Source organism: Macaca nemestrina, chromosome 11 (genome assembly GCF_043159975.1).
Source record: "Macaca nemestrina isolate mMacNem1 chromosome 11, mMacNem.hap1, whole genome shotgun sequence".
Classification (NCBI taxonomy): Eukaryota; Metazoa; Chordata; class Mammalia; order Primates; family Cercopithecidae; genus Macaca; species Macaca nemestrina.
The window spans coordinates 83,742,128-83,755,955 of record NC_092135.1 but is presented as its reverse complement, the minus strand read 5'-3'; the positions used below and the strand labels follow the sequence as shown (position 1 = coordinate 83,755,955).

At 33.4% G+C, this 13,828-nt stretch overlaps 1 protein-coding gene across 2 annotated transcripts in view; it reads right to left on the bottom strand.

Annotated features, from left to right (window-relative positions):
• LOC105468262 (fibrous sheath interacting protein 2) overlaps positions 1-13,828 on the bottom strand; it is a 95,130-nt gene that overhangs the window by 73,999 nt on the left and 7,303 nt on the right. For both annotated transcript variants that reach the window (XM_011718362.3, XM_071073026.1), the window contains 4 exons: positions 12,810-12,951; positions 12,199-12,309; positions 3,257-3,383; positions 856-936 (listed from right to left, as the gene is read on the bottom strand). In XM_011718362.3, coding sequence (XP_011716664.3) covers positions 856-936; positions 3,257-3,383; positions 12,199-12,309; positions 12,810-12,951 — 461 coding nt within the window. The remainder of the gene's footprint in view (positions 1-855; positions 937-3,256; positions 3,384-12,198; positions 12,310-12,809; positions 12,952-13,828) is intronic.

Here is a 13,828-nt window from a genome sequence, read left to right as displayed (position 1 = left end):
ATGCAGTATAAGATGTAGAGCTGGTATTGACATAAATTTGCCAGTTGTAAATAATCCTTTGGTATGTTGTAAAAGCTGAACTTTAAAAATGGTACCCATGAACTTTGGAGTTAAATTAACTGAACCTCAGTGATTCTGAGGCAGAAAGACATCCTAGGCTAAGACATCCAACATTTCTGATTCTTGATGAAAACTAAGCAAATTGCATACTCAGGAAGAAAAGATTTTAAACAGTATTTCTTTTATTTTTTAACCAATAAGGCCAAGAAATTTAACATTTATATGTTAATTTTTCTTTGAAATTTAATAATGGGAGATTAGTTATACTGTTCAACTTTTGAACAGTCATACTCTGGTAATATATTTTTGGAGGATTTTTATATTGTAATTTGGGCTTATAGTCTTTCAGTGAGCTCTAATGAACAACATGAAGAGACATAAGTTAAAAGATAAGAAAGTGATGTTACAGTAAAAGCCACAGTGAATCTAGAGTAAATGTACTTAATTTCTGACATATTTCAGCGTTTTCTGAGATTATTTTGAGCAAATATATTTTCTATAAGTTGGTAGGCATGCTGTATTATATATTTAATAGTAACAGAACCTTCATTTAATTTTCTAAAATAATAATATAATGTCAGGTTCAAAACAGTAAATCAATTATCTAGTTATCAAATTCTAAAACTAATAAAGGCCACATAGCTCTTGATAAGCATCACTCAAAATCAGTCATTTGACAAAAAGAAAACAGAGGATTTGTCTGCATTTAAGTGAAAGAAGTTGTTAAAAAAAAAAACTGTCTTACCCCAAATTATTGTTTAGTATCTAGTGTTTCTTGTCACAATATTCACTTACCACGTGTTTCTCTATTCTGGTCTCCAGCAGGATAAACTAACATTATATCTTCAGAAGTCTTCTTTTTATTCTTTGGAGAAGCTTAAAGAAACATAATAAAATATTTATTTTTACTTATGATGATGACAGAATTACCCAAGATAGACTACTGATCCTTTTATGCCCAAGAGGAGCTGAACTATATGCTAGTCTGTATGTGGGATTGTGAGAGAAATTGGAGAAGATAGAGAGATATGAAATGGGAGAAAAGACAATTCTTGACATATTATCCCTTAATATTAAAAGATACACTTGGAAGGATAGAATGTTTTTCTAGCAGAAAAGGAAATCTGCACCTGGCTCAATTGAAACATGTCAATATCCATCTGGGTGCATAACAACATAGTGGCTGGGCTGAAGACTCAGTAGTCCACAGTGACTGTTGTAATTCTTGGATATGCCTTGCTGCCTGGCATAAGCAAATGCACATATATATTCCCTTCTTTGTGATAAATGTAATTATAGTTTTGCTTTCCTAACTATTAGGGTGGCAAAAGTTACTCACCGCATGTGTGCTCAAGGGGCTGTTGTTAGAGATGTAAACTATGAATGTGATCTGTTTCCCCATTCACTGATCACTGAGCAAATTCTTCTGATATTACCTTTCTTTTACTTTGTCCCACTAAAAGTTGTCTACTTGTTGGAAGATAACAACATTACAATAGTGGTATAATTCAATTTAATTTGTGCCATAGATATTCTTTCTATTCCATCACTTTGATAATATAAACTAAACTCATTTACATACTACTTCTTCAACAGTGTATTTAAATAACAAATGTTTAAGCTACTTAAATTTTTCCTACCATATGAGAAAGTTAATGAAGAGGCAGGAATTTTTATAGTTACTGAAGTGATTTCATATATGAGGCATGATATTGCTGTCATTGCCTCAATGAACTAAGTAGATCGAATTAATCAATTTAGCAAACATGTACTTAGTGTATATGCTTTGAATGATGTTCTATTGAATACAAAGGTGGGAGTTTACTATTATAAACGATTAAGACAGCGGTAAGTATGTAATAAGTGAATTAAAAGTGGTGCAAACTACTTGAGAGATAACCTTCCAGTTAGGGTTATCAACAATGACTTTTTGGTATGTAATTTACAGTGCGGCTTAAGTAACTGTAGGATTTTGATAAATGGAGATAGTAATCAGATCACTCTAAATTGAGAAAAATTGGATACAGAGAGGCAGAGAAGTCGGAAAAGTAACATGTGTTTTAGGAATGATCAGTAGTCTAATTTGACTAAACAACAAAATAAATTAAGTTCTTACTATATACTAGAATTTTTACACTCTTTATAGGAATTATCTAGGAGTATTATCTTTGTTTTCAGATAACAAAACTGGCTTAGGGAAGTTAAGTAATTTACAAGCCATAACATTGCTAGAAAATGATAAAACAGGATTGGACTTCTACAATCCAGTTTCAGAGCCTGTGCATATCACCACTAGATCATAGCTGCCATCTTCAAGGATGTAGTGTAAAATAAAGTTAAAAAGTCAGGTAAAGACTGAATTCCAGATGCTGATAAATGCGTGCTGAAGCAGCCTGAGCTTCATTTAATCGATAATAGTTTTAAGGGTAGAGGAAGAAACCATCAGAAAAGAGTTTTAAATGTAACAAGCAAGGGTACAAAATGGATTTGAGGCAGGTAAAAAGAAGACTTAACAGAGGCTAGTTGGTAATCTACTGGAGTGACACAGGAAAGCTCTGACCTAGAAATGGGATTGATGAGATACTATGATGATAGCTGCATGGAAAATAATCAGTTTCTTTCCTGATACTACACAGTCAAAGATAGTTAAAACAAGTCTACATTTTGCATTCTGGCCATGAAATTTTATCTAGTATCAGAAAACAAAAACCCATTGCAATTTTATAATGTTATAAATAAAGGAAGCTGGTAGAGGCTGGGCAAAACAAAGCCATTCCTCCTTTTAAACTTTCTTCATTTTTTCTTTCTTCATTTATTTCTTCCTTCTTTTTTTCCTAATTCTGTATCGCTTCCCATTCTTACTGGTTGGCAACATAATAGAACACCATGTTGGTATATAATAGCAGTATCTTAGATACAAGTTTGTATCATTTTAGTAGTTATTTTAAATATAGGGAGGTTAGTTACAAATGCAGTATAGGCAAGTCTGTCTCCTCAGCCAATTGATGAGATTGTTACAATTTGTTATCATTGTTACATATATGCCTACTTTTTAACTTGAACTGTAACATAGAAATACCTAGAACAGTGTCTGGCACAAAAGGAGTAGCAAGTGTAAGTACACAGAGTATTACACAAGGATTTTTACATAGATACGCATTTCCTACTTAGCTACATCATCTTTTAATGTTCTCACATTCACCACGTGTTCCATCTTGACCTCTGTATTTAAATGTATTTTTTCCCATATCTTCTCCTTTAAAGCCAGTATCTTGCATTTTTTGTAAATGATAAACCATTTTTTTCTCTAGAAGATCTTGTTTCTACAATATTAAAGAAAATATACTGGTTAATATTAACTTGCCATTTAGAAATGTAAAACAAATTTTTTTTTTTTTTTTTTTTTTTTTTTTTTTTTTTTTTTTTTTGAGATGGAGTCTTGCTCTACTGCCTGGCTGGAGTACAGTGGCACGATTTCAGCTCACTGCAACCTCCACCTCCCAGGTTCAAGTGATTCCGCTGCCTCAGCCTCCCAAGTAGCTGGGCCTACAGGTTCGTGCCACCACACGCAGCTAATTTTTGTATTTTTATTAGAGGCGGGCTTTCACCATGTTGGATAGGATGGTCTTGATCTCGACCTCGTGATCCGCCTGCCTCGGCCTCCCAAAGTGCTGGGATTATAGGCCTGAGCTACTGCACCTGGCCAACATAATTCTGTTCAATATATATATATATATATTTTTTTATTATTATTAAGTTCTAGGGTACATGTGCATAACGTGCAGGTTTGTTACATATGTATACTTGTGCCATGTTGCTGTGCTGCACCCATCAACTCGTCAGCACCCATCAACTCGTCATTTACGTAAGGTATAACTCCCAATGCAATCCCTCCCCTCTCCCCTCTCCCCATGATAGGCCCTGGTGTGTGATGTTCCCCTTCCCGAGTCCAAGTGATCTCATTGTTCAGTTCCCACCTATGAGTGAGAACATGCGGTGTTTGGTTTTCTGTTCTTGTGATAGTTTGCTAAGAATGATGGTTTCCAGCTGCATCCATGTCCCTACAAAGGACACAAACTCATCCTTTTTTATGGCTGCATAGTATTCCATGGTGTATATGTGCCACATTTTCTTAATCCAGTCTGCCACTGATGGACATTTGGGTTGATTCCAAGTCTTTGCTATTGTGAATAGTGCCTCAATAAACATATGTGTGCATGTGTCTTTATAGCAGCATGATTTATAATCCTTTGGGTATATACCCAGTAATGGGATGGCTGGGTCATATGGTACATCTAGTTCTAGATCCTTGAGGAATCGCCACACTGTTTACCATAAAAAAAAAAAAAAAATTATATCAATGTGGACTAAAAGGACGAAAAACAGTAAAAAAAAAAAAAAAAAAAAAAAAAATCAAAAGAGGCCTTTGTACCTCGAAACCCCTGGGTGAGAGAAGCCCCCTGAAGAGACAGGTGTAGCCACTGAAGAGATGGAGGCATGCGCTGGCTGTTTCTTGTGGAAAATGAAGTCTCAGAGGACAGAGCCCGGAGTCCAGGGGGCAGAGCCTGCAGCCATGAGTGGCTTTCTTGGGCAGGAGGAATGAAACTTTGTCAACGCCTTGACTGCAGGTGCCCACGTGGATTCCTGAGTTTCTGTGGCCTGGTGGCTGCGATGTCTCCAATTCTCCATTTGGAAAGATGGCACCCACCACACTGACCTGTGTCTGCCCAGGACTGCATGGGGGTGTGTGATGACACCTTGTCTCTTCAGTTCTCAGGTCTTCAGACAGACACTCTCCTCGAGGTGCCACCCTCCAGGAACCACACCCCAGGAGGTCATCAGGCACGCACACGGTGGGTTCCGGGATCTCATCCCTGAGCTCAATGCCAGGAGAACGGTGGCCCGTGCTGCGTTGGAAGCAAGTGTGCTTTGTATGGAGAAGAGTGTAAATCACCTGTGGCAGAAGGTCATCTGCAATGGTTTTACTTATTCTCTCACAGGGGTGGGGTGCAGCTGTCCCCTGAATCTGGGTTAGACTTTGTGGCAGCCTCGGTGAGTAGATAGGAAATGTGGTGTGGCTTCCGCGCAGCACTCTGTGTGTCGGGACCAGGTGCGTGCCTTTTGGAGATAAAGAGAGATGCCAGGGTGGCCCAGCTGTTTCATAGCAAGCACTAGAATAGTGGGGAAGACCCCTCTGAGAGGGCCCAATGCCAGCCACCATCTGAAGGTGGCCTTGGGACAGACCCCACGTCGGAGCTGCCTGGCAGGGCCACTGCCGACTTTGTGACCTACAGAAGCAGTGAGAGGTGACAAAGACTGTGGCTTTGTGGCACCTGTGTTTAGATGTGATGGGAACAAGTCTCTTGCCCAGTTTTGTCTTGGGTTGTCTTTCTTAGTCTTACAGATTTATTTACCCCGGATACAAGTTCTTTGTATTGTAAGCAAATTCTTTCCATCTATGGCTCTCATGCTCACTTTATTAATGGACTTTTTGACAAACAGAAATTATTCATTTTATTAAAGACAATCTTATCAAATCTTTTAAAGTTTTTTTTTTTTTTTTTTTGTAGGGGGTGGAGATGGTTCCAGGGAAGAAGTCTTTTCCTATCCCAAACTCATGAAGATATTTTCCTATATTATATTCAACATGTTGTCTGGTTTTATTTTTTGCAGTTAGTTCTACAATCCATGTGTAATTGATTTATATGCACAGTATGAGGTACTAATCAAGCCTTCTTTTTTAAAAAATGTCATATCTAATTGTCCCGGAACCTTTTATTAAAAAGAATAGCTTGTCCTCAAAAAAAAAAAAAAAAAAAAAAAAGAAATGTAAAACAAATTATTTAAAATGTGACAATATATTGAAAATGGATAATCAGTCATGTCTTGATTTGTAATGTTACAAAAATAAGAGAGTAGTAAGGGGCAAATTTCCATTTGTGATCAAACACAAAGAATGTATTTAACATGTATGCAATTTACCTCTCTACATACCATCAGAGAACTAATCCAGTTTCTGATCAGACAGCGTATCTTATCCATAGCTGTCCTGGTGAGTTTAAGTAATTTCTCAATCATCTTCAATTGGAAGATTACTGAGGGTTTAACCAAATATCACTCAGGTCTACCAGAGATAAACATAATATAGTACATAAAATGTGACTTGCCTTTGTGAATTTCTGGGCCTGTAATGAATGTACTAGAAAGAAGATAAATCCATACAGAAAGAACCCCAGAGATTCTTAGAGGGTTCTTGCAGTATTTAGCAAGAAAATGGATTAGCTTATGTAAAAAAAAAAAACCACCCAAGATGACAGTAAAGATCTTCCTAAAGGATTGGAGAAAACAGTCACTGGAAGCTATCTAGGGATAGAAAACATGCCTATTCCCCCTAGAAATATTTCACTGGAAAGCTATACTGAAAAAACCTCATGAGTCATAGGGCATTGAGTAGAGTACTAAGATGGATCTTAACTCAGTAGTAGGAAATAACTACTAGGAAAGTAGTAGGAAAAGCCAGATAAAACATGGCTCTCACCCTACCAGCAAATCATAAAAGGCAAGACCTGTACAATCAAATTGTTTCCAAATAAATTATCTACATCAAAAAAGCTAAAGAATATTTATAAGAACATAAAAATATTCAGTATACAAACTAAAATTCATGTCTGGCATCCAATCAAAGAATACTAGGCACGTAAAGAAGCAGGGGAATATAACTTATAAAAGAAGTAGATTGATCAATTGAAATTGACTCAAAAATGACACAAATGTTGGAATTAAAGACAGAAACAATACAGTAACATAATTGCAATTTGTATATAAACAAAGTGAAGAAGAGATATGGAAGATATAACAAGGTCTGAAAGCAATTTCCAAATATGTAAGATGAGTAATACCATGGATGTATTAATGGCAGCATAGACATTGCAGACGATTAGATAATGGGAATTCAGCAAGAGAAACCATCCAAAAGAAAACACAGACAGATGAATAAATGAAAGTATTTCAGTAAGATATGGGACAACTTCAAGCAGCCTAATATGCCTGAAGAGAGGAGAGAAAAGATAAAATAAATATTAGATAATAATATCCTAAAATGTTTTAAATTTGATGAAAACCATAAATCCACAGGTCCAAGAAGCCCAAAATACCAATGCATAGAAAACAAGAAAAATCTCACCAAGTCATAATAATCAAATTTCTCAAAACTAGGGATAAAAAAAAATTTTTTAAGTTACCAGAAAAACAAATTATGTTACATAGAGAAAAATAAAGTTTAAAAACAGCAGATTTCCTCTTGAAATCAATGTAGAGAAGAAAGTGAAAGAGCATCTTTAAAGTACTAAAATAAAATAAAAAATAGTCAATGGTGAATTCTACACCCAGTTGATGTTAACCGATACACACTCAAAAAAAAAAGTTTTCAAAAATAAAGGTATAAGTATTTTGCAGACATACAAAATTAAGTTGTACTTGGATCAATGTTAAAGAAAGTCCTTCAGACAGAAAAAAAAATGATAGCAGATGAAAATATGGGTATACAAAAATAGAAGAATGAAGAACATAAAAAATTTTAAGTATATGGCCAAATATATGACTTATTTACATCATGATAAAAGATAAATGATTGCTTAGACAAACTCGGCAATGTTGTATTGTCAGATTTATTACGTATATGTATATAAATAAAATGAATGACCAAAATAGCATAAAGGCCACAGGGAGAAAAATAAAGCATAATATTGTAAGGCTCTTATACTATATATGAAATAGTATAATATAGTATAATAGCACTTTAAGATCTACCCTAATAAGTTAAAGACATATACTATAATCCTTAAAGCAACTGGTAAATTTAAAACAAAGAAACAATATACAAAATAGATACAAAGGGATCATTAAAAATCCAAAGAAAAAGGCAGAAAATGAAGAAAAGAACATAGATGAGACAAATTAAAAACAAATAATGAGATGACAGACATAAAACTAATCACTTTAATAATCACACTAAATGTATATGCTACAAACACCTTAATTATAGGCAGTCATCAGATTTGATATGAAACCAAAGCCCATCTATATGAATAGTAGCCACACACACACACATACACACACACACACACAGAAAAATAAAGACCCAAATTTGGTCTTAAAAGTGAAACACAAGAAAATAATATGCCATGCTAACAGTAATCAGAATAAAGCTGCAGTGGCAATGTTAATATTACCTGTAATATTAGAACAAAGAATAATAACAGAGGAAAATAAAATGTTTTCATAACAATAAAAAAAATCAAATCACCAACAGACATAACAATTCTAGCCATTTTTTAACCTAATACTGAGCTTCAAATAAAACAAAAACTGAGACACTAGACAAATCCAAAAATATAGTCAGAGATTTAATAACTCCTTCAATAATTGAGAGAACAAGTAGACAGAAATTGAGCTAGGATTTAGATTTGAACAATTCTATCAATGAACTTGATATCTAGAGAACACTTATAAAATACCTCACCCAACAACAGTAGAAAGAAGTTTTTTTTCAGGTATACATTTGTATTTTACCCAAAATGACCAGAGTTTGGGAAGATAAAATAAGTCTCAATGTATTTAAAAAGATTTGGGAAATAAAAGTTTTCTCTGACCACAATAAAAGTAAATTTGAAATCAATAACAGAAAGATCTTGGACACACTCCAAATATTTAGAAGCTAAATGACACACTTTTAAATAACTAATGAATCAAACATAAAAATAAAAGGGAAATTCAACTATTTTGAATTGAATAAATATAAAAACACTGTATATAAAAAAAAATATGGAGACTCTTGATAGACCAGTGTTAGGGAAGAACTTAGAGTACTAAATTTCTGTATTAGAAAAGAGGAAAGTTCTTGAATTAATAACTTCCACCTAAAGAGAGAAAGGTATTTAACAAAAATATCAGAACAGAAATAAACAAAATAGGAAAAAAAAACAGAGAAATTCATTAAAACTAAAAACTAGCAGTTTGAGAAAATCAGAAAAAGAGAAATAAGAAGAAAAAGAAAAAGCAACTCTAGCCAGGACTGATAAGGAAAAAAAGAAGTTACAAATTACCATATAAGCAAGGAGAGTGGGTGACATCACCAGGGTCTAGAAATACGCAAAGGATAACAAAGGGATGTTATAAACAACTTTGTAAATAAATCCCACAATTCAAATGAAATGAAAAAATTACTAGAATACACTATCAAAACTTTTAAAAATAATGTTTTGAATAGGTATGTAGTTACGTATCTTCCCACAAATAAGCCTCATACCCAAATGTCTTCACTGATAAATTCCATAAAATATATAAAAAATAAACAATACCAATTCTAAAATAATGTTTTCAAAAATCTGAAGATGGAATACATAGAGATTTATGGTATGAGGCCAGCATTACCCTGATACCAAAATCAGAGAAGAGCAGTGCAAGAAAACTACATTTTGCACTAACATCTCTAGGGCAAAATTCTAAACAAAATGGTGGCAAACTTAATACAACAATATGTAAATCAGATCAAGTATGTTGCTTTAAGTATCTTTTGTTCAGGATTCATTCAACATTCAAAAATCAATTTATGTTATCTACTATGCAATGAATCACAAAAGAAAACCTACATATGAATTCAATAAAACCACAGAAGAAAATGTTTGACAGAATCTTACATCCCTTTCTGATAGAAATGTTCAGCAAACTAGAAATATAAGAAAATTTCCTCAACCTGATGAATGACACCTGTAAAAAAACCCACAGCTAACCCTATAATTAATGGTGACAGACTTAATCCTTTCCCTTTGAGATCACTAGCAAAGAGAGTCACTAACAAGCAAATCACCAGTCAAAAATAGCTAGTATGTCTGCTTCTATTCAACATTATACTGAAGGTTTCAGGCAGTGTGATCAAGCAAGAAAAAAAAAAAAGGAACTCATCAGAAGAAATAACACTCCTTTTATTCACAGAAATGATCATCTATGTAGACTATTAATTGACATCTAGAAAAAGGAACTACTAGAACTGATTATTGATTTTTAACAATGCAAGATACAAGATGAATATAAATAAATCAGATGTTTTTCTAAATGCTAGCATTAGGTATTCAAAGTTTGAAATTTAAGAAATATAAATTACAATAGCATAAAATATATGAAATACCTAGGGATGAATCTATGAAAAGATACATAAGAACAGTACACTGCAAGCTACATAGCACTGTTAGGAGAAATTAAGAAGACTTAAATAAATGGAGTGACATATGTCGTTCACGAGTTGAAAGACTCAATATTATCAAGAGGTAAATTGTGCCCAAAGTGACCTATAGAGTTAACGCAAATCGAATTTAAAAACTCAGCAAGACGTTTTGGTAGAAATTAATAAGCTGATGCTATAATTTATATGGAAATACAAAGGGCTTGGGATTAACTAAAACAACTGAAATAGAAAAATAAACGTGTAAGCCTGGCACGACAGATTCAAAGAATTATTAAAGGTACAATAATCAAACAAGTAGGTCAAAGAATAGAAGAGAGTCCAAAAATAGACCCACACAAATAATTTTTGACAAAGATATTAAGAGCAAAATCTAAACTATAATATAACAAGATAATTTGCAGTGAAAAATTATGTCAAATCTGAAAATCATGACATAAAAATATTATGAAACACAAAGGAATTCAAAATTTCTTATAGTAAAACAAGATTCACAAAAGACAATTGTAAAATAACTCCATTGGAAATATCAATGTTCAAATGGCTCTACCATTAGCACAGTTTAGGCAGCCTGTGGTGTTATCATGCTTACAGTCAGTGACCACATCTAATGGTCACTCCTCCCAGGCCGATTTTGATCAGTTGTGTTAGTCTTCACTAAAACTGACCAACATTCTTTGGGTAGTAATTGACATTAGGCAAAAGGAGAAGAATCTAGTGCATTCAATTGCTTCTGGAAAACAAAGATACTTTCAGAGATGTGCAGTTTTAGAGCAAAACGAAGAAGACAACTTGGTGAGACTTCTCATTGAAAAACAGTGAAAAACTGAGTATTAGATTATATTATTAATAATTATGACTGGGTGTGGTGGCTGACACCTGTAATCCTAGCCCTTCAGGAGGCCAAGGTGGGAGAATCGTTTGAGCTCAGGAGTTTGAGAGCAGCCTGGGCAACATAGCAAAAACCCATCTCTACAATAAATAAATAAATAAATAAATAAATAAATAAATAAATAAAAATAAAAAAGAAAGAAAAACAAAAAAGAAAGAAGAAAAATAATCATGGTAAATTGGAATAAGTTGAACCTGCAAAATGAGCAGTAAGTCTCTGATGGTACTGAAAGATACAGGTAACAAACAGAATGAAAGTTAAGCATACATATTTAAACGTTCAATATTTTTACAAAATTGCTGGGTAACAGTATATATCAATACAAATCAAATTGTGCAAATCTTACACTCACACCTAGGTTTGTTAACAATAGCCTACCTAAAACTGCTATTTAGAATTTTAGATCAACATTTATCAACATGCTAAGTTGACAATGACATTTTGTTAAATGAAAAAAACAGTCTACAGAACAGCTTGCGAGGTATAATAACATGTTTTTAATTATTAATTGGAATAAATAAATATTATTGGAAACATTGTGGGGGGGTGTATGTGTATATGTGTGAAACTAAAATGTTGATAGGGTGGTGGTGGTAGGATTTTTCTCTTTATATTAATTTACACTCTAAATCACAAAATCTTATATATTATTAAAGATGAAAAGTTAAGCTAAATAAAATTAACCAGTGAGGAAAAATTGAGAAATCCTACAAAGAATTGCTGGTTCTAAAAAAAGTTAGTCAGTCATTTAATTTTTTCATAGTAATTACAAGTACAGTTTATAGTGTAAAAATAAAGCCAAAAATAGTTATATCACATAACAGAGCAGTAGTTTTTATACTATAGTCAAATATACTAAAAATTTCCATAGCTTTCAGTTTTATATCATGCATATCATTTGGAGTAACTGGGCAACAGTCATCTCACAAAGTGATTTGTACTTCAAAAAACCAAAACAAAATCTTCTCTTCGAACAGCTCAAGTTAGAGGTTAAAGCTCACACTACCTTCCTGTCACTCTCTTCTCTGTTTCTATGCCGTTGTTCTTCTATCTTCTCTTCTCTTTTAACATCTTCTGCCATCCTTGTCAGAAGTAACATCTCTTTTGTCTTCCATTCCTAGAAATCACATTGTTACTGCACTTGGTGTGTGTTCCTTTCACAACGATATCTTTGTATTTTGTCCCACCAAAAAGTATATTAAACAAGTCAGAGCCTAATAGAAATCAGGTTAAGCATAATGAAAGGCATACATTGGGTTTAGAATATACTTTTCTTACTGCACTCTTATTAGGAATGCAAATATGATAATTTTTTACTAAAGCTAAATTAAAAAAAAATTTTGTCTCCACAATAAGGGCATTAAGAGAGTTAAATAGTGTCTAGTTAACTTTCTCACTGTTCTTTAAGAGCAGAAATTGGCTCATATACATACTTTGTGGTATCCACCTCATTATTTTATGTAACAACTTGTATATTATAGCTATGAAGGAAATTTAATGGTAACAAATTATTTTGAACTGAAATGACTTCAAGCAGTACAATGTACAGTTAAAATTATTTACAAATGCAACAACTGTACACAACTTTTCTCTTAATGTTTTAAAGTTATGTCTCACCTCTTCTATTTTTCTACGAAGAGTAAGTTTTCTTCTTGTATGCTCTCGCTGTCGTCTTTCTTCTCTATCCATCAGGAATAGGCGTTGTTCTTCTGCTGTGCGTTCAAGTTGTTCTAGTTTTCTACTTATCATATCCAAATATCTGAGTAAGAGCGTAAATATTACTAAAGGTGAATTGGCTGTTTCTTTCACGATGGCATCATCTGCTATGCCATTCCCAAACCACTTCCTTGCTTGCCTTTCATTTCTTGAATTACAGGAATTTTACTGTTTTTCTATCAGTACTGTTTATAAACTTTTAAAACAGCCAAACCCACCATCTCACCATGTTTTACTTATTATAAGGTCTCTCCACTACACAATTATCTGATATAATTGCAAAGATAATGGTAAAAAGCAGAGCAAAGTTACTCAAGACATTCTGCAAAGTGAGCATTCATAACTCAGTAGATTTAAGAGTATGACCTTGCAAAAAAGGCTGAAATAACTGAAACAGTAACTTCAAATGTGGAAAAAAAAAAAAAGTACATTTGATTTCTCTAAGAAAAAGCGGGCACTGGGTTCCTTGTAATTTACAAGTCCTTGAACAAATCTCTCATCTGTAGTCTGGATCTCTGGTACATCAATATGTAATATGGCAACAATACCACATAATGAAACTGTGGAATGAATATAAAAGTCAGGTAATAAAAGTCAGCCCAATTCCTTACCCCATCCTTAGTGCAGGAAAAAGAACTATAACATCATTTACTTCCTAAGAAATGGGCTTGTCCATGGAATGGCCATGATTGAATATGACTGAGTCATATCTAAATGAGCTTACAATCCTTTTTATAGACAACACATATTTATATATTGGCATCAGTTATTCCAAACTTACTTTTTTTGACTTTGCACTAACTTCCTCAAAAAATGCTATCAGTTCTTAAAGATGAATCTTAAAAAACTGTTATTGTTTGAGGCATGTGTTAAAGATCCTTTCTCTTCCTCTTCTAATATAGAAAGATTTTGAATCTAAT